This window comes from Notechis scutatus, chromosome 2 (assembly GCF_049901735.1).
Source record: "Notechis scutatus isolate UNSWTSFEM ecotype Mainland chromosome 2, rNotScu1.2, whole genome shotgun sequence".
Lineage (NCBI taxonomy): Eukaryota > Metazoa > Chordata > Lepidosauria > Squamata > Elapidae > Notechis > Notechis scutatus.
The window spans coordinates 173,330,393-173,349,249 of record NC_142010.1 but is presented as its reverse complement, the minus strand read 5'-3'; the positions used below and the strand labels follow the sequence as shown (position 1 = coordinate 173,349,249).

Below are 18,857 nucleotides of genomic sequence, written 5' to 3'. Positions count from 1 at the left end.
GTAATTTTGAATGCATCTGTTTTTGAAAATAAAAATTGCAGCCGTTATATTCCCAACTATTTGTAGCTAGTACAACAGAATCCTTCTAAATGAGCAAAGTTTCTTCGGCTTTTTAATATTCCCACACAACAGTGCAATTTAAACAGAACTTTAATATTGGTACATTTGAAAGTCAAATCTCAATGCATAAGAGGAGCATAGAGACTACAATTTTGGAAGTTTTCGCCCAGTTTGGACACCAGGAGGACACAGAGGAGAAACATGCAATCACAGAACAATGATCAAACTCTAAATACATTGTGAGGTTTGGTCCAAAAACAAACAACAAAAAACATTTAAACATAATTAATCCAATCACTGCAAACACAGCTTCTCTGAGTAAAGTTAGATATTGCATTTGTAGTGTAGGGTGTGCTTTCCCTTTCAGCGAACCAGCGGGGCCTGCTTGAGCGAAATCAGCACTGACCGCATGCGGGACACATCTTTTGCCTGCTTGCTCGACTTGGGGTTAAAGTCACAGAGCCGAGCCACACGTTCCCACTCGGTGCCAGGAGATGAGTCTTCAACATCATTCACAAAGACTTCTTCAGCTGCCCTAGAAATAATGTAACACCATGTTTCATTTCAATGAAATAGGTCTCCCACCCGTTTTCCCATGAGTTGCTTCCTAATTGTGTGTAAAATCATCATCACCACCATCCAAAGTAGGGTAAAATTTCCAATCATCTCTTTTTAGACCTTCAAATTGTGGAGAGGGCAATAATCAAGATCCAGTTGAACAGAGAGGTGCTAAGTCAAATATCGGAGTATATGTGTGCTTGGTTTAACAAGAGAAGGGTAATCTCAACCTTATTTAGTGTACCGAGCTGAGGAGAGTGGGTTTATCGAGAATCAACTGTACTGATGCAAAACCTGAGTCTGTGCAATGTGCAAATTTGACAATCAGTACACAATCTCATTACCCTCACACTGAGTTTTGCATACAATATAAATTAGAAGATCCACAATACAACAGCAGAGCATGTGTAATCCATGCAGACGGTTCCAGGTGCAATCCCGAGCATTTCCATATAGGGCCAAAAAAAAAAAAAGTCCAATCTGAAACCTCTGAGAGCTATTAGGAGTCAGATCTGATGACATTAAGTTGAAGGATCATCATCTGATTCTATATAAGGCCATCGCCAATGATCCTATGGACACCAGTAGAAGTAATTAGGTTGGCATGGTATGCTAAGATTGGTGTTCAGATGCCTTCTTAACAGTTACTTTCAATTTTTACAAACTATAACATGAAACTGGAATGCTATTTTCAATGCTGTGGAGAGAGCAGAAATTAGCATGAAAGAAAAGATGTTATAGCCTCATGCTTGAAAATGCTACGGACCTAAAGACTGGAGCAAGGAAGACTGAAGGGAAAAGGCCAAGGAGAAATCTGCTTCTTTGTTTCATCTGCACTCGTGCACGTTTTGTGCTTAAATGACATCACCACAAGTATTGTCCCTTCAATACTAGCATTCTGCTATCTTGCTCACAAATAGGAAAATTATTTTCTGGAACTAATCGAAGCAGACTGTGAGCTCTGAACATAAGCAAATGCAATAAAGCAGACCTACTTACGGGGAAGGGGAAAGGAAGAAAACTACTCCCACAGAGTATTGAGGGGAGGGGGAAGCAATGATATGAACTTATGAAGTTCAGCACTGATCACAAGTATGGTTGTATTTTACAAACACCACTGATGACAAGGGTCACTACAACACTGCTATTTCATGGGACAAGACACTTAAGGGGCAGTGAAGAGTTTACTTAACTGTTCTAGGCTGTAGCAAGGATGGTTTATGTTTGTGCTTTAAAGGTGAAGAGAAACAAAAACGAGAGTTTAAGTCAGATATAGAAAAATGAAAATGAGCATAATGCAGATGGCAAGTAAAGCCGGCCAGACATGCACTTTGCAGCACTATCAACGTTCAGGAACAGGTGCCTCCAAAATTTCTTTTACGGCAACTGTGCTATAGGCATTCTTCTCTCATCCCCAACCAAGTTACAGGAAACAGCCTTTCTGCCTGAACTTCAACTGGAAAAATCAAAGGCAGACACCACCTGTAAGTTCAGCATTTCACAAATCAAGGGGTTTCCTAAGTCATCTGCCAAACTTCTAATGCGCTGGGGAAAGTTTCAGTGCTTAAATCAGAACAGAAACAGGCATGAAATACCCATCGGCCTTTTCAAGGACTGCTATGCAACTCTTCCGGATTACACAACGAATCTGAAAACATTCTAGGCAATTAATTAAGGAAATATAAATCATGGTGAGGAACACAGGGCCCCAACTCCAAAGCAATTTGATCACTGTTACTTTTTCCTCAGTTCCTGGCATACTCCATTCAACTACAAACTTACTGTGTATAGACGAGGAACAGCGACTTCCCCACCTCCTGAACTTGCCATTATTGGGTTTTTAAGCAGGAAGAAGGACAATTATTCTATCAAAACATCTATTATAGTATTCCGTTTTGTCCATCTGGACTAGCACCAGCGAACATAAGTATCACAATTTCAGCATGTGCATTGAGGAAAGAAGGCATTTGATTCTGAATTATAAACATCCAGAACTAGATAAGAAGCACCTTTTTATTTAAACTTTTCAGAGTATAGAACTGGAATATGAATAGAAAAACAGAAAAAGTTATCCCACTTATTCTGAAAGAAGAGTTGTTTTACCTAGGAAAGTGCTATAGCTAAATTTTACCTACAATTATTAGAACTAAATCTTGTAGCAATATTTTATGACTGAATGAATCCTCCCATTTTATATTGTACAAACTACCTAACCTTTTTTTCCCTGTTTGTTTCCATTTCTTGTTAACCACTGCAATAGTTTTAAAATTAGTATAGCTACAAAGGAGCTGCTTAAGCAGCTTTTATTATTTTATATGCTTGGGAAACATCACGGTCAAATATGTAAACAGTACAGGAGAAAAGTACTCAGCTTTCAGAAAACTGAGTGTTTTCAGTTACTAAATATCACCTATATTTAGTTCAACAAAATTCAACAAAACTGCATGCTAAGCAGTTTAATTTTCTATAGAATGAAATTTAAGACAGGTTTGCTTATTACAAAATTAATGAAACCAACAAACACTGATTTGAAAAAGGTCAATTTACTATTCAACTGCTATTATTTCAACAATTCCAGCATTATCTATTAATTTTAATATTTTCACAATTCATTATTCCAGGCATACTCTCTACTATGTAACTCAAACCAAACCCTGAGTTACCTGAAGTCTCCAGCATTTGCTACATAGTAATAACACTTTTAATACTATATCCAAAACCCAACAAGAAGAGACAACAAAACCATGCAATCTCTTCCCTTAACATCGGAAAATTGTTCTTCCTTACAATTTTATTTGAAATTTCCACCATTCTTTGATTAAAAGCACCTAAACTATTCAGTGATTATGTGTCCAGAAGTCAATTGACATTCCTTGGATACTATTATTGTTGTTTATTTTAACTATGTGTAATATCAGAAATTGTCCATTCCTGCCCTCCCCCCAAAAGTCAGATATCTTCTTCCTATTTTGCTCTATAACACAGTATGTCTCTCCGAGGTACTTTGGTCATAGTAACTCTCAAGAGATTAAAAATGTTAAGTAAAACAGATGGATCAGAATATAACCAGTAGTTAGGCAACATACACATAACCGATCACGTCAGCGAAGGGTTGTTTGTAGAAAGCTTCATCTGCCACCCTAGATGGCAAGTAGTCCACAGAAGAGGCAAGCAGACAGAAGACAAAGAGAAAAGAATAAGCAAAAGGAAACATAGCAAAGTAGAATTAAATTTCAAGTGAGTAACATGCAGATTAATGACCCTAGAAATGTTTGGAAATTGTAAGTGAAGGAAAAAAATATTTAAGAAATATGTGTTAAGAAATAAAACAACAGATAAGAAACAACTTAGCTCAATTAAAATAAGTTAGTCCCTTGCAGACAATCAAACATCCACTGTAGGTCTTCAGGCATTGTTTTGCATAATAACATTTCAAACTAGGGGATATCTTGGTAAACTAGGTTATAAACAACAGCTAACAAAGGCAACTTAACTTGGAAAAGCTTTTTTAAAAAGTGCTTTGGTTTATGCTAAGAAAGGGGAAATCTGCTCTACAGAGCGAGCATTTCTAAACCTTTGAACCAGCAAGTGGCTATATAGTAAAGACGACATTCCATGTGTCATCTCTGCAATTCATTTTTAATCACAAGGTTCAGAAACTATGGTAGAAAAAAGCTAAGAAGGAACTGTGATTTCCTGACTGAAAAAAACAGTTACTGCTAAAGAAAAACAACCCTATTTATTGAATTGGCTGTAAAGCAAACTGTCAAAATACAGCAACATATTTCAACTGCTTCATTTAGAAATATCAAATATTGATTGCAATGAAAAATCCTAACTTGTTCAGTTTTTATACCAGACTACTGCAAGAGGAGACCTGATCAGGTTATGTCTGTATATATACATACACACAAACACACACATATTATATAACTGTAACAGTCTCTTTCTCTCTCTCTCAGGCACAGATTATACATCTATAATATACACAATCACACATACAGTCATTTAGTCTTTGGGAAAGAGTTGAGATTGTCTCTATTACTGAAAACAGTTGTTCAATGGTACTAGCAAAGTCATGGTAATTCTTATTTTACATATAACTCCATCTATACAAAAAAAGGGGGGGGGGAATTGGGAATGAGAAAATTGTTATCCTAAGAGTAATGGATTCCTAAAAATTTCTGAGGCTATTGTTTGCCAGTTATAATTAGCATAGAGCCACTATCATATCAGCAAAAAATAATAATAAAAAAGTGATGCCAAAATCTAGTAACCAATTTTTAACTGTATCATTTACCTGTTATTTGCTTTTGTTTTCTGTAGCTGCTCATCTTGTCTTGCATACCACTCCTCCAATTCCTTTATTGCTTTTTCCTTCCATTCTGCTTCTTGCTTTCGAGAGTTTGCATCTTTAAAAAAAAATAGACAAAGACATGTGGTTTATACATAAATATCCAGCCTTTGGGATTAAATAAAGGTAAGGTTCTGAACTATTACCGACTAAAACTGTGGAGATAAAAATCAGTTTTTAGGGGATAAAAATCAGTGGAAGATAGGCAGTTAAGCACAAAGGCTGGAATCAATTTCAAGATTAATTAGCAGTATGAATATATTAATTTTTTTCTGAAATATAGCGAAAAATGAAAGTAGATCTACCACACCAACGAAGTTTGACCTGAAGAAAATCTACAAGAACAATGAAATAGTTGGTCACATATGCCAGTTTCCTAAGACTTTTTAAAACAAATTTGGTTCTATTTTTGAACTATTAATGACTAGTTCTTTCAAAAATTAAATAAGATAATAAATGCTGTGCAAACTAATCAGCAAAAAAAACATGTTGGGGGGAAAAACCACACAAATAAATTATTTCTAGAATTTGAGATTATTTGGCAAGAATGATTATATTTTCTGTGCTTTAACAACAGATCTGCCCTATCTTCTGGGCCTGAACAATACTGTTCTCTGTACCTAATACAGGAAGACATAGTCAAAATGGAGTCAACATGCATTCAAGGGACATGGCAAATGAAGCATGCCTTGCCTATGGTTTGCAATACAAGGACAACTGACAATATTGCCGCTCCAACAACCCTTACTTAGATGAAAATAAAGTTCCCATTAACAGTTATGTGATGCTGAAAATTAGATTCTTACCTAGCTCTTCTAGACGCTCTCGCTGTTCTTCTCTCCATTTGCGAATGCTCTCTGGTTCTGTCTGCAGACGATCAGCTTGAGAAATAGCAGCGTAGCAGTCTGTAGGTCCGTTGCTCTCCTGATCCAGACAAAGAGGCAGCTATTTTTATAATTGAATAAAAATGAAGTTCTAAGGCATGGTTAGCTTTCTTAGGAAAATGTAAGAAGAGGCAAATGGATCAACAAGGACAAGTTATTTGGAAAGATTTGGTAATATATAACCTCCGTGGCAAATGAAGCATTAAATGGGAGATCAGAGCAGGGTTTCTGGGTTTCAGCCCTTTTTTAAAAAGTACCCTGCTTTTTTTAAAAAAGCCTGCTTAAATTATGAAAAAGAAAGAAAACCTCATCTTTTGCTAGGAAAAATAGAAAAAGGGCAACACTAATAATAGTATTTTGCTAAAGAAAAGTATTCACATGGCGACAGGCCAGTGAAATCGTGTTGCTTCAAACCTCCCATTGGCATGCAAACGCTTTCCCCCTGGAGACTGGAAGCTTCTGGGTGCCTGGCTTTAGGCACCCATTCTCTGCAAAAGCAGGTGGATGCCTGAAGTCACGCGGTATAATGGCCCCCCAGAAGCTTCCAGTCTCCAGGTGAAAAGTGTTTGAGCAGGCAAAGAAACAGAAAGGCTGGAGATGAGACAGCTTGCTAGAGCTTCGAAAGGTAAGTGAGTCTCTACGGGCCTGCCTGCGGAGACCCGATGTGGCAGTATGAGGGGAGGGAATAGGCACGATAAATGCTGCAGTGCCTCTGTAGTTGTTCGTAAGGATGAACGACTGCTGTGGTGTTGTAACATTCATACCCTTCTGGAGACAATGTCGTAAGTACTTGGGGATGGGGAGTTATGTCACAACTTCTAACAGTTGCTAAGTGAACTGCTGTAACTCAGGGACTACCTGTACGTACCACCATATGTATGTACGTACCATAGGGTTCTTTCAATTACAGGTAGTCTTCAACTTACTTAACAATATAGGGACCAGAAAATTCATTGTTAAGGGGTGCAGTTGTTAAGTAGGACATGATGTGACTATATGACTTGTGTACTTTTCTGCCAGTTTTCTTATTGATTTTGCTCAATAGAAGCCAGATGGGAGGATTGCAAATGGCAATCCTGTGATTGCGCTATATTGCAAACATAATAAATGTGAGCTGGTTGCCAACCGCTCAAATCATGATCATGGGGCTGATATGGTCATTGTCACTTTTTTTCAGTCCCATGTAACTTTGAACAGTTGCTAAATGAATGGTTGTAAATCAAGGACTACATGTATACAGATCTGTTTTCTAATCACATTTGCCATATGACAGGCACTTTATTAGTGTTTAATACTATCACAATTATTTGTACTTTTAATATATATATATTACCTTTTTATATTATACTTTAACTGCACAATTTTGATTGGTTCCAATTTCATTTAAAATCACAGAAATGCTTCTGATGTTTCCACCAAGACCAATATTTATCCTTCCTACAAACATTACAGCGAACCAGTTTTACAACATTCGGACTTGTGAAAACAACAATTCTTGAATGCTAACAATAACAGAAAAAATAAATAGCTGATATAATAGCTTATTTTCTAATGCAGATTGTGTTTGTGATTAATTAAAAAAACCTTCAGCTACATTTGCATGCTCAGCAAAGTATTAGATGCACACAGCTTTTCTGGTAGAATACTGTGAAGCCAGCTTACTAATGTATGATCAGTTCTGAGACAAACATACTGAAGAGCCCAAAAAGAAAGGTAAGTTCATAAATACACAAGAAGCTCTTGCTGGTGCAGAATACACAATACAGAATGTGTGCATATTTACAAACTGACAAATAATAAAAAGATATCAATGTGACTTGTCAGGTTTTTAACATTTCCCCACCCTAATCTGTCCCCTTCCCCCCTTAGCATAGTCCTAGCATAATTCCTTGCATCCCAGGGAAACAGTAATGGAAGCTTTTAGGAATTTTTACATTCACATAACTTCTCTTGTACCTATGCCAAGATTCAAAGCAAACAGGGAGTGAGTTGCTGAGATGCAGATGAAAGAAAATTGAGAGAATATCTTCTGTTTTTCTAAAAATACTCACTAGCCAATCTTTTAAATTTTAGAAATCAGTTGACAACTCCAGCATTATGTGGGTTTAATATTGAAATGCCGGAAAAGGAGACAAAACTCATTGTCAAGAGTTCAGTAGAATTTCACTTACCTGGTAGATATCGCCATTCGTCACGCCATCAATTGCATCTGAGGAAGAAGAAATGGTCTACATTAACTTTCTTGACAACAGAATATTTCTTTAAAAGAAGTAGCATTTAAAAGTATGTAAGAAAGTAAACTAAAGAATGAGGCTTTATTTATAGTTAAACTAGCTTCACCCTCTCAACTGGAAATTGAGAGACTATATAAACTAAGAGTAAAGACTACAGAAAGCTCATCTTTCAATTGTTTACTTGGTAAAGCCATAGTTTTTCTTTTTTTATAATGCTTTATTGAGTTTTTTTCTAGAAGTAGTTTTTCAGTCTACCTCTTTCCTTTGTAATATATTTGTAAGATACCAGTTTCAAGCTGTTAACACTACTATTATAATAGTTTCAAAATGAAATGCTATAGTACTCATTCCACAAGAAATAAACAATTCACTGAAAAATAATTTCAATGATTAAAAGTTGATTATAACCAGAGAGTAAAGCATAAATTCTATTAGATTAGAAAAATTAAGGGCTACATTCACTTTGGGAGAGATCATAAACACAGACACTGGTTAAAAATGAAATGCCAAGAATTACCATTTTCCAATGAGACTCAAGGAACTAATAAGACTGGTTATATTTAAAGATAATGAAAAGATTATTTGAAGGACAGCCTCTTCCCAGTTGCATCTAGCCATCCCATCATCTGCATGAGAGACATGCTACAGATGCCATTGGCCTGAGTTTAGTCCCTGAGGTGAGATTGGCCTTCCAGAAGACACTGAAAAGCAATTCTGTCAATGTATATATAATCTGCTTGAATCAATCCAGTAAAATCAATTCTGCTTCACTGAAGATTATGGAGTGTTATCTATCATGCTGATCCAGTATGCATTGCTTGATAGCTATTTTCAGTATAGGGCTGAGAGGACCAAAATCACCCAGCTGGCTTCTGAGCCTAAGCGAGAACCAAGACTCCTTGCTACTAGTTCAATACTTTAACCATGATACCTCAGTGGCTCTTATGTGAGTGAAAGTGCTACTTAAAAATTCTCAAAACATTCTTTTCATTTAATACCTCAAATAGTTTAGGCAATGCAAATATACATTATACTATGAATTATATAATTAATACAGAGTAGTTTGTAATACAATGTCTAGCATCGTATATATTTCAATGGCACAGGCTTATAGCATAAATGATTTAGTATTAGAAGTCTGAGTGACAACAATACTATGATTTTAAGCTATACTGGTTGATACAGAAAAGAGATGCTGCTATCCCAGAAATATTCCATTTATTTCCAGGAAGGAGGGTTTTAAATATAAATTTGACTGAAAGACCTGTCTTCTAAGAATAAACAGTGATCAGAGTTGCCAGAAGAACAAATTGTTGTTTCTGATGGTTATTTTTGTTTACATACAGGAGGAAGACTGATACTCTAAATCAGGGGTGTCCAACCTGGCAACTTTAAGATTTGTGGACTTCAACTCCCAGAATTCCTCAGCCAGCTTTGCTGGCTGAGGAATTCTGGGAGTTGAAGTCCACAAGTCTTAAAGTTGCTAAGGTTGGACACCCCTGCTCTAAATGTTTTATCTTGAGAAGAGCTCTAAGGTTCAAAGGTTGTAAAAGATTCCCTTCCCCTGAGATCAACTTGCTGAAATAGGAAGTTCAGATCATAGTATAAATGGCTTCTTCTGGAACCTTAATTCCAGATACTAAATTCGTCTGCCTGGGCCAGTTGTTCTGAAGTATCAGTTCCTAGATCCTGTTGGGTGATTATCTCACATTCAGTTCCTATCAAGAATCTCTAAGTTTCTAGAGAAAAAAATGAGGCAGATCCCAGTCTGCTTCATCCTGATTGAATCTGCTTTCTATGCTATGAGGGTAAAGCCAAAATGAAGCCCAGACAACAAACCTAACACAGTCCATCATCAGTGCAACAAGCCATTGAGTCTAGTTTGTTTTTGCTAGCTGGAACTGAAGAGATAACAATTTGTAATCCAATAGTTCAGAATGTGCAGCCATTTCAAATGTTCAAGCCTAGACAAAATCATAGCGATTTATCCCTTGGTACTTCCACATTCACTGTATATTACTATATTTATTCCAAAGGAAAAGGATTCTCAAATTAAAAGATACCCACATACCCAAAACAGTGTGATGGGGGCTGGGGGTGGTGGTGGAGAAATGCCCACAATATTATATTATCATATTCTCTGTAAATCCAAGACATCTCTGTTATTTTAATGTTATATTGAGGAAATACGCTATTATTTCTCAGATAAATACAGCAATCAGATAATCTCATGGTGCCAAATGAGTTCGAATTTATCAAGCTCAAATGAAATAAAAGGGCAACAAGAATAACTATTTATTTGATACAAACTATGTGGAAAAGTTCAAATCAATTTGTAACTGCGCAAGTAATCAAGAATTGTGAACACTTAGCTCTAAATCCAAAGCCTCCTATTTCTATTAAGAATTATTTCAGACCTTTGCTAAGAAAATTCTAAATATAAATGGGCAAGATGTACAGTCTTATCCGCCAAAAGGGATTTACTTAGGTGGCCAGGTCTATCAGTTTCAGCACAGCTAGACTGTTAGACCAAATAAAAATACTGAAATATAGAAGAGTTATGGCAATGATGCATTTTAATGTGTTCCCAAGAACTAAATGAGAAGGGAAATATATTAACTCCAATACGAAGACTAGCTAAATTCATGTAGGATAGGCCCTATGGAAACCATAGATCATTTCCTTTTACATTTTATTTTCTATGTCTTTATGTATTCTACAATTCTATTAATTAATTTTCCAAGACAAGAAGAAAATTAGAAAATTAGAATGAAGAAAATTCATTCTCTACTGTCAGATTACAGCAACTTAATTTCTCATTGTTTTAAAAATTGTACTACCTTATATTTCTAAAATTCACAAGAATCCAGTTTATAATTTATGTTTTATTAGATTTTGTTTTATTCATTTTAATTGTTTTTTTAAATTTTATCCATAATCATTAACTAATATTGTGAGATTTGAGTCACATAAATCAAAAGGCTAAATATTTAAAGAGATGAGGGGGGGGGGAAATCCAGTATACTAGAATTTTGCTAGAAACAGGAAGTTTGCACTTACATATTCCATCCTTTGCCAGAAGATTAGATATCTGTGGTCACACACTTCTTCCTGTTATCCCTGAACAGAAAATAGTGGATACCAGGAACAGAGCACATCAGGCTCTGAAACCAATTCAAAACCATGTTCTCACATCCCAGATTTTTCTATAGAATGCTGAAATCAGCAACATGTAAGAGAAAGAGTTTGTGTGTGTATTTGCTTTATTAAGAAAAGATATAAAACATCAAAACTGCATCATATTTTTACATTTCCAGGTTGCACGGTAGGAAAACAGATTTCACATTCAAATGTCAACAGTTGATTAACGGAATACTTTTAATTACAATTATCTAAAGACAAGCTTTAGTTGAGCTCCACTATCAGAAAGGATAATTTAGATTATTATTATATGAAATAAATTCAATTCAACAGAACTATATCTGGAACAATTTAGAGTCTTTGTTTAATTTTTGCAGAAAACAAAAAGTTTTCACTTGTCAATAGTTTTTAGGATTGTAGTCCTAATATACTCCAATTTAGGTCGGACATTATTCTTAATTATGCTTACTACAGCATACATTTAGTATTAAGCTTGGACCAGACAGGTCCATGACATGCAAACAGACATTGTTTCATGCCTTCAGATTCCCCTTGCCTGCTATTTCCATGTATAATCTCTAAATCTACACCAAAGTAGACTCAGGGATATGAGTGTACTGAAGCAAACAAAATTGTGCTAATGAATATCATATTATCGAGCACACATTTGTACCACTTCACTGTGGTTATTTTCTGTTTCTGTTTATTCATAATTTATAGTGACTACCATGCTCATAGATTTATAGTGACTACCATGCTCATAGATTGTTTCTTATAATACTAAGCAGCTTTATGTACTGTATGCATTAAAAATAGCTCCGACAGTAAACAAAACTTAACATTTGCATTCTATTAAACATTCTATTCCATTAAACATTCCCAGAAGCAAAGAATGAATTTAATAGTAAAAGGGGAACACTATCTGCAATTAAAAGAAATCAGCACAAAGCTGATAAAGAGTTATAATTTATCTACATGGTGAAGTAGAGACCTGTACCTATCTCCAAACATCATACCTAAAAATAGCATTTATTCCAAATACACATTCTTGCCTCTTGAGGGAAGTGGGGAAATAAAGGATAAGTATTTCTTAAAGAGGATCACATCCCAGGGGGAAACCAATCTAGTTCCAAGTGGTGAAATAAACTATTAGGTATGGAAATCTAATCAATGCTGCTAAATATAGCCACTATCTTTAAAAACAGAATGCCACTCTAGCAAATACTGTTTTCCCAAAAATACAACTTACCCTGAAAGTAAATACGACCTACCCTAGCTTGATTTTTACATGTGCGCCCAATATAAGCCCTACCCCCCAAATAAGCCCTAATTAAGATCCCACCCACTCCAGAGTGCACGGGTAAAAATTAAGCTAGGGTGGGGATAGGGGAGTGGAGCTACCTACCTTTGGACAGTTGCAGCCAGGCCCCGCACACCCCGACACCTGCTTTGCCGGCCCATTTCTTCTGCAACTGGCAAGGCTGGCAAGGCCTGAAGGCCCCTGTAGCTGATAACAGAGACCTTCGGGAAAGCCTTGCCTGACGCAGAAGAAATTCCTGAAGGCCTCTGAAAGCGAAAAGGAGGCCAGGAGCAAAGTGCACAAGTGAGGTTAGTCAGTAGATGACATCCCACGAAAATAAGACCTGGTGCCTTTTTTTGGTGGCAAAAAAATATAAGACAGGGTCTTATTTTCGGGAAAACACAGGTAATAATAACAAGTTATAAGTTTTGGCTGTTGGGACACTCAAGTTTTCAAAAGTATGAACTGGGTTGCATTGCTCTTCTGTTCTTTACAAACCAGTGGAATGTTGGAAAAAAATTGTATGCAGGGATTTGAGTCTGACTATAAGTAGGACAGCATGCCATAAAATGGAATAAATCAATGTTTGTAAGAAGGAAGAATTTAATAAAAGAAAAATGGAGTTTGAAAATGAGGAGCCAAGTTAAAAATTCCAGAAAAAGCACACTAATGCATGCCTATAGGAGGGCTATTTAGAAAGTGGCTTAAAATGTTTCTAACTAGATTCTGAGCTCTCCTTATCCCTGATTACATGACTCATGGTTAATGGTTAAAAAAATGTCAGAAGCCATCATCTATATGGTTTCTAATTTTTTAATTCTATTAATTTTTAATCCATTATTTTATTTGCTTTAAATATTTAACCAAGGAAACATCTAGGATACTACAATACAGGAATACCCTGTATTGCAAGGGTCTTCAAACTTGGCAAGTTTAAGACTTGTGGACTTCAACTCCCAGGATTCCTGAGCTAGCATGACTGGAGGAGGAATTCTGGAAGCTGAAGACCACAAGTCTTAAAGCTGTCAAGTTTGAAGACCCCTGCCCTATAGCATTCCAAACAAAGAACGTGGGAAAAATATTATAGATGTTAAGAATGACTTTGTGTATGTAAACAAACAAACAAAAACCTCTGTATTTTTAAACCTATTTAAACCTATTTCTAAAGCTTTTGGCCAAGCATTCTAGAACAATTACTATTTATTAACAAATAGGTAATGGATTCTGTCACATATAGCAAATGCAAAGAAAAACTCAAGCTGATTTACATTATTCTTATTAGAAACAAATGAGCAGCAAGGCCATTTGACCAAGAGTTTATATCAAATAAACACTGAATTTATGAAGTATAGGTAGACCATACTTTTCTACTAATCCAAATTAAGATCAAGCCATTTATAATTTATTCAAATACCCAATTGTGTTCAAGCTTGCATTTTTTTTCTATTTTCTGCATAAGTCCGCTTGTTCCTCTTTATTTTTCTTGTGAATTTAAACTGCTGTTGGGCAAAACAGATATGAGAGCAGTTGAGGAAATAAAACCCATCCTTAAAGAGTTTTAAGACAACATGTACTGAATGATTCTGCTTTTTCTCCCATTCCTTACAACAAGGATAGCATGATGGTTCAGCCATTAAGTTGCTAGGCTTGCTAGATGGAAAGCTGCAGCCCAGGTTCAAGACCTGAACTCCACACTATGGAATGAGCTCCCATTTTCGCTCCAGTTCCTGCCAATCTAACAGTCAAAGTATGCAAATGTGAGTAGATAAATAGGTACCACTTCCGTGGGAAAGTAACAGTGCTCCGTGACATCAAGGTGGCCACATAACTGTGGAAATGTCTTCCTATAGTGCTGGCTCAAAAGCCTTGACATGGAGACAAGCACTGTCCCCTATACGAAGCAACAACTAGAGGAATAAAATCTGCAGCGACTACCTTTTTTACTGTACCTACACAGCAAGATCAAAGCCCTTCTGATGGCAAGTTCAAATTTGGCATTAACTAACACTTTTTGTTCTAATTCTTCTTATAGCAACCATCGGGACAACTTAACATACTGCAATCAGAAGTCTCTTTTAGCTAGATATTCTACCTTCCTCTGCAAATGTGAGAAAACCATCTTTTGAAGCAGAGGTGTCAACTCAAGGCCTGGGGACTGGATTTGGCCTGCATGATGCTTAGATCTGGCCCATGGGGCTACCCTTGAAACAGTGAAGAACTGGCCCGTGGTGTCTCCGCCAACAAAAATGGAGCTCAGGAGGCCTCCCAAGCTCCGTTTTTGCTGGCAGAGTTGCAGGAGGCCGTCACAGCCGAAAACAGGAGTCTGTTTTTGCTGGCACTCAGGCTACCACCAGCCCAACACAAATCTTGAGCTGGCCACGCCCACCCCATCCCAAGGTCAAACACAACCATGATGCGGCCCTCAATGAAATTTGAGTTTGACACCTCTGTTTTAAAGAGAATTAACATTACAGATAGTCCTCAATGTACAGCTGGTCACTTACTAATCATTTGAAGTTTCACCGCCCCACCCCCAGCTACTTAGGATTTCAGTTTGAAGTTCTGACAGCCAACCTCCCCATGGTTACATCATCACATTTTGGACACTTGACAACTGGTTTATCCTTATGGCTGACTATAGCATCCCAGGGTCATGTGACTGCAATTTTTGAGTTTTTCTGGTTTCCAATGTTTCTGGTTGAAAAAGCATATTGGGTAAAATGGATTCATTTAATGACCAGCACAAAAAAATGTTATAAAATCAGGTATGGCCACGTGGTGACCGGCTTAGCTACCATATGGCTCAATTATGGCCATAAGGCGAGGAGCACCTGTAGTGATTTTACACTAAGGAATTTCATCAAGGCTGCACATATTAAGTCTAAATGACTTCATAGGAAGAGTTTTAGTTTTATGATGCAGATTTTGAAATAGAAAGGAACTAGGTGGGTAAAGCGCCAGACTAGAAATTGAGAGAAAATGAGTTCTGGTCCTGCCTTAGGCATAATGCCAACTGGATTAGCTTGGGCCATTCACTTCCTCTTAGCCATAGGAAGGAAGCAATGGCACACGTCTGAAAAACCATGCCCAGGAAACTACAGGGACATGTCCAGGCAGTCTCCAAGAATCAGATACAATTGAACAGAAAAGGGGTGGAGATTAAAAACAGATGTTTTATTTGGCCATTTCATCATTTTCCTAACATTGAATATACTTTAGTTCCAAAGACACTTAACACTTCTCTACATTGGCAGAAGATAATGTTGTACAACCATCAAATGACTCTCCACAGTCTAGGAATGAAATACAATAGGGCAGTGGTCCCCAACCTTTTTTATGCCGCGGCCTGGTACCAGCATCAGCTGGGCGCCGCCATCTTGTTTTGATGAAAAAGTGCTTCCGGTGAGCTTTTCCGGGTAGACTTTTTTATCAAAACAAGATGGCGGCGCCCAGCAAACCAGCGGCCCAGTAGGATTTGTTCCACGGACCGGTACCGGTCCGTGGACCGGTGGTTGGGGACCCCTGCAATAGGGGATCAAACCATAGCCAAAAATGCAGTCTTGTGCTCTCAAGCTAGAATCACAAAGATCCAGAACAGATCCGTTTCCATAATTCATTTTGTGCTAATCAAATATAAAATAGGGTGAATGAGAATCATGTTTAAGAGGGAGGGAAAAAAGGAAACAATTTTTCTTTGAATCAGAATCAGAAGTGCTTAGCTGAAATGTACCCAAGTATTGACCTGTTCTTGATTAGGGACAAAACATAAATTTATAAAAGATTAAAAACTTTTGCTGAAAATGAAACAAGATTTTTTGAATAAAACATATTAAACATGGGAAGAAGGGAATGATAATATAAATCTAAAGAGAAAAATGGTAAAAGCTTGTAACTTCTATAAAGATCAGAAGTCACTTTAACTTTTTCTTTTTTCCCCTTTATTTCTTTCCTTTTTGTCCAAAACCTATAGTCTATAATAAATCTAATATAAAACATCCAAGTTAATGGTTTTGTGATGGTTTCCCTTTAATGTTTGACAGAAATTTCAGATTTATTATGTTGTTTAAAGAACCACCAAAGGAAGGAAATGGTGAGAGAAGGTGCTATACTTAAGTTTCTTACTAAGTATGTAGCGTGAAAAGACACGTAAGCAGCTTAGAATATAAACTGAGAAGACCTACTTCCATGTTATTTTCCTAAATGGACTTTATGTTCAACTAAACAATTATATTCTGCCCAGTTCAGACTCCATGCAACTATTTTTTAAAAAAAATCAATAAAATACAGAAATTATTCAACAGCTATATAGATAGCTATATAGTTTTAAAAGGAACCATATAACATATGAGGATTAGGCACAGCACTGCTGATCTTAATTGCCTTATGCTTTTTTAAAGGGCCAGCTCTCTGTTGTTTTATGGAAAAAAAGAACTATACTGTAGCAAGCATATTGATTTCAGGGACAGCAAATTCCACAAGGAAAGAGGCAGCTATACAGATGGGCCTGTTTCAGGTCCATTTGCCTGAAGTGTTGAGGGAGGAATCCAGAACAAATCTTCATGGACCACTCAAACAAGATGAGATGTTGGAGGCAGGCCGGCCCATAATTAGTTAGGTCTTAAGGAGGAATTATAAGCAACAGCCAGCCTCATGAACGTTACCTGGAAACAAATACAAATATTGGCACTGATAGGAACCAGTTATTGGGAGGACGAGCACCCCAATATTCCGAAGTGAATTATGAGGCAAGGAAAAAGAGGTGTGGAAAAATAGGAACCGCAGGCGTAGATGGCCAGACTAGAAAAATGACTAAAAGATGAAAAAGGGAAGTTTGAGTTCAGTTCTGAGGCCAGTTTTCTTTACCGTGGCTCATTTTATTCGCCATTCGACGCCGAATTCTCTCTGCCACGTATTAGGCGGGGCGAGGCAACCTGCCTCAGGCATCGAACTTTCCAATACAGGTTCTCGTGAGGAAAGAGAAGGCGCCTAGAGCCACAAGGAGCCTGTAGGCCTACGGCTGCAGTGGCTTCAAAAGTTACATGAACTGGCTGAGTTTTGAGTGGTGGTTTTATTTTTTATTTGGGGGGGAGGTATTGTGCCTGAAATACGCGCGGTATTTTTTTTTCCACACTATTTTTTGAGGGGGCTACTAGTATTAACAAAGATCTTCATACAATCGCTGTGGCATAGATTTCCTTCGGGTCAGCCTTAAGGAACTCGGCCAGAGAGAGGGGGGAAGCAGCTCTAACCATTAGGCAGTTTTACACACACACACACACACACACACACACACACGAGCTATAGAACAGGGGTCTCCAACCTTGGCCCCTTTAAGCCTGGAGGACTTCAACTCCCAGAATTCCCCAGAAAGCAAAGCTGGGAATTGAATTCTGGGAGTTGAAGTCCTCCAGGCAGGCTTAAAGGGGCCAAGGTTGGAAGACCCCTGCTACAGAACGTCTAGAGAGGGTCGCGGGAGGGGGCTCGACTGAGAAGCTTCCATTTCTCTCCTCCCTTTTTCTCCCCCAAGGCCGGGTCGTTCACGCGCGCGCCGGCTGTCACGTGACCGACTCCCTCTTTCTCTCTCCCCCCCTCAGCACGTGTCACTTTCTTCCCACCCCCCCACCCCTTCCCCGCGCGCTCCGTGTCCTCGGCGGGCCTTCTCCTAACCTGCGGTCAGCGCGTCTTGGCCTTGCATCCCGACGGGCACCTCGCCGTTTTCCAGGATACTGTAGCCCTCGTCGTTCTCGATGCCCGCGATTTCATTCTCCTGCTGGGCCAGGAAGGCGGCGGCTGGGTCTTCTTCGCCAACCCCCAGTGCCCCGTTTCCCGCCACTGGCTGAGAGGCGCCGAAGAGATCGAACTCGGCCATTGAGCGAAAAGAATCGGGGAGGAGTCAACCGAAGCGACGGTCCCCAAGAGACGAGCGGCCAAAAAAGAAAAAAAAACCCAAAAAACTACAAACCCGCCCGAGGCAACCGTTTAACGGATAGCGAGTACTATTTCCGGCTTCCTCCAGCTAATCAGTCCAGCAGTCAGCAGCCTTTTTCTCCTTTCCTTCCTCCACCCCCACCTTCCCGGGAAAGCTCCTAGAGTGATGGCCCAAATCCACCAACCAACCGAGGGGAGAGAAAGGCAGAAGCCAATTAGTGTGCTCAGAAGGCGGGATTCTGCACACGTGATCTCTTTACTCTTTTCGTCCGTGAGCTCTGAGGTGGGGGGGGGAGGAGGAGGAGGGACCTGCTCGGGGTCGGGACGGGTTTTTTTTTTTCTCTCTCCCTCCCCCATCCCTCCTCTTAATGCGGACTTCCCGGCTGGCATATTAAGCG

At 38.3% G+C, this 18,857-nt stretch overlaps 1 protein-coding gene across 6 annotated transcripts; it reads right to left on the bottom strand.

Moving 5' to 3' along the window:
- Window positions 1–132: 132 nt before the first annotated feature.
- On the bottom strand, window positions 133–18,618 carry CLTA (clathrin light chain A). 6 transcript variants are annotated; one of them, XM_087957431.1, is made up of 7 exons: window positions 18,199–18,618; window positions 8,028–8,065; window positions 5,779–5,917; window positions 4,919–5,030; window positions 3,705–3,758; window positions 1,812–1,847; window positions 133–595 (listed from the first exon to the last, which is right to left on the bottom strand). In XM_087957431.1, the coding sequence occupies exons 1-7, from the start codon at window positions 18,398–18,400 to the stop codon at window positions 424–426; spliced, it is 753 nt and encodes a 250-aa protein (XP_087813557.1). In that variant the 5' UTR covers window positions 18,401–18,618; the 3' UTR covers window positions 133–423. The 6 variants fall into 6 exon arrangements, with proteins under 6 accessions (XP_087813557.1, XP_087813558.1, XP_087813559.1 ...); XM_087957432.1 differs by having other exon boundaries at window positions 5,779–5,896; XM_087957433.1 differs by lacking the exon at window positions 1,812–1,847.
- Window positions 18,619–18,857: the final 239 nt, after the last annotated feature.

What these genes read in the sequence shown, in the direction of transcription:
- CLTA (XM_087957431.1), bottom strand. Translation starts at nt 18,400, where the DNA reads ATGGCCGAGTTCGATCTCTTCGGCGCCTCTCAGCCAGTGGCGGGAAAC. An exon ending in CCAAGACGCGCTGACCGCAG is followed by an intron (nt 8,066 to 18,198) that starts GTTAGGAGAAGG and finishes CTTCTTCCTCAG; the next exon opens with ATGCAATTGATGGCGTGACG. An exon ending in AGAGCGTCTAGAAGAGCTAG is followed by an intron (nt 5,031 to 5,778) that starts GTAAGAATCTAA and finishes TTTTTTTTAAAG; the next exon opens with ATGCAAACTCTCGAAAGCAA.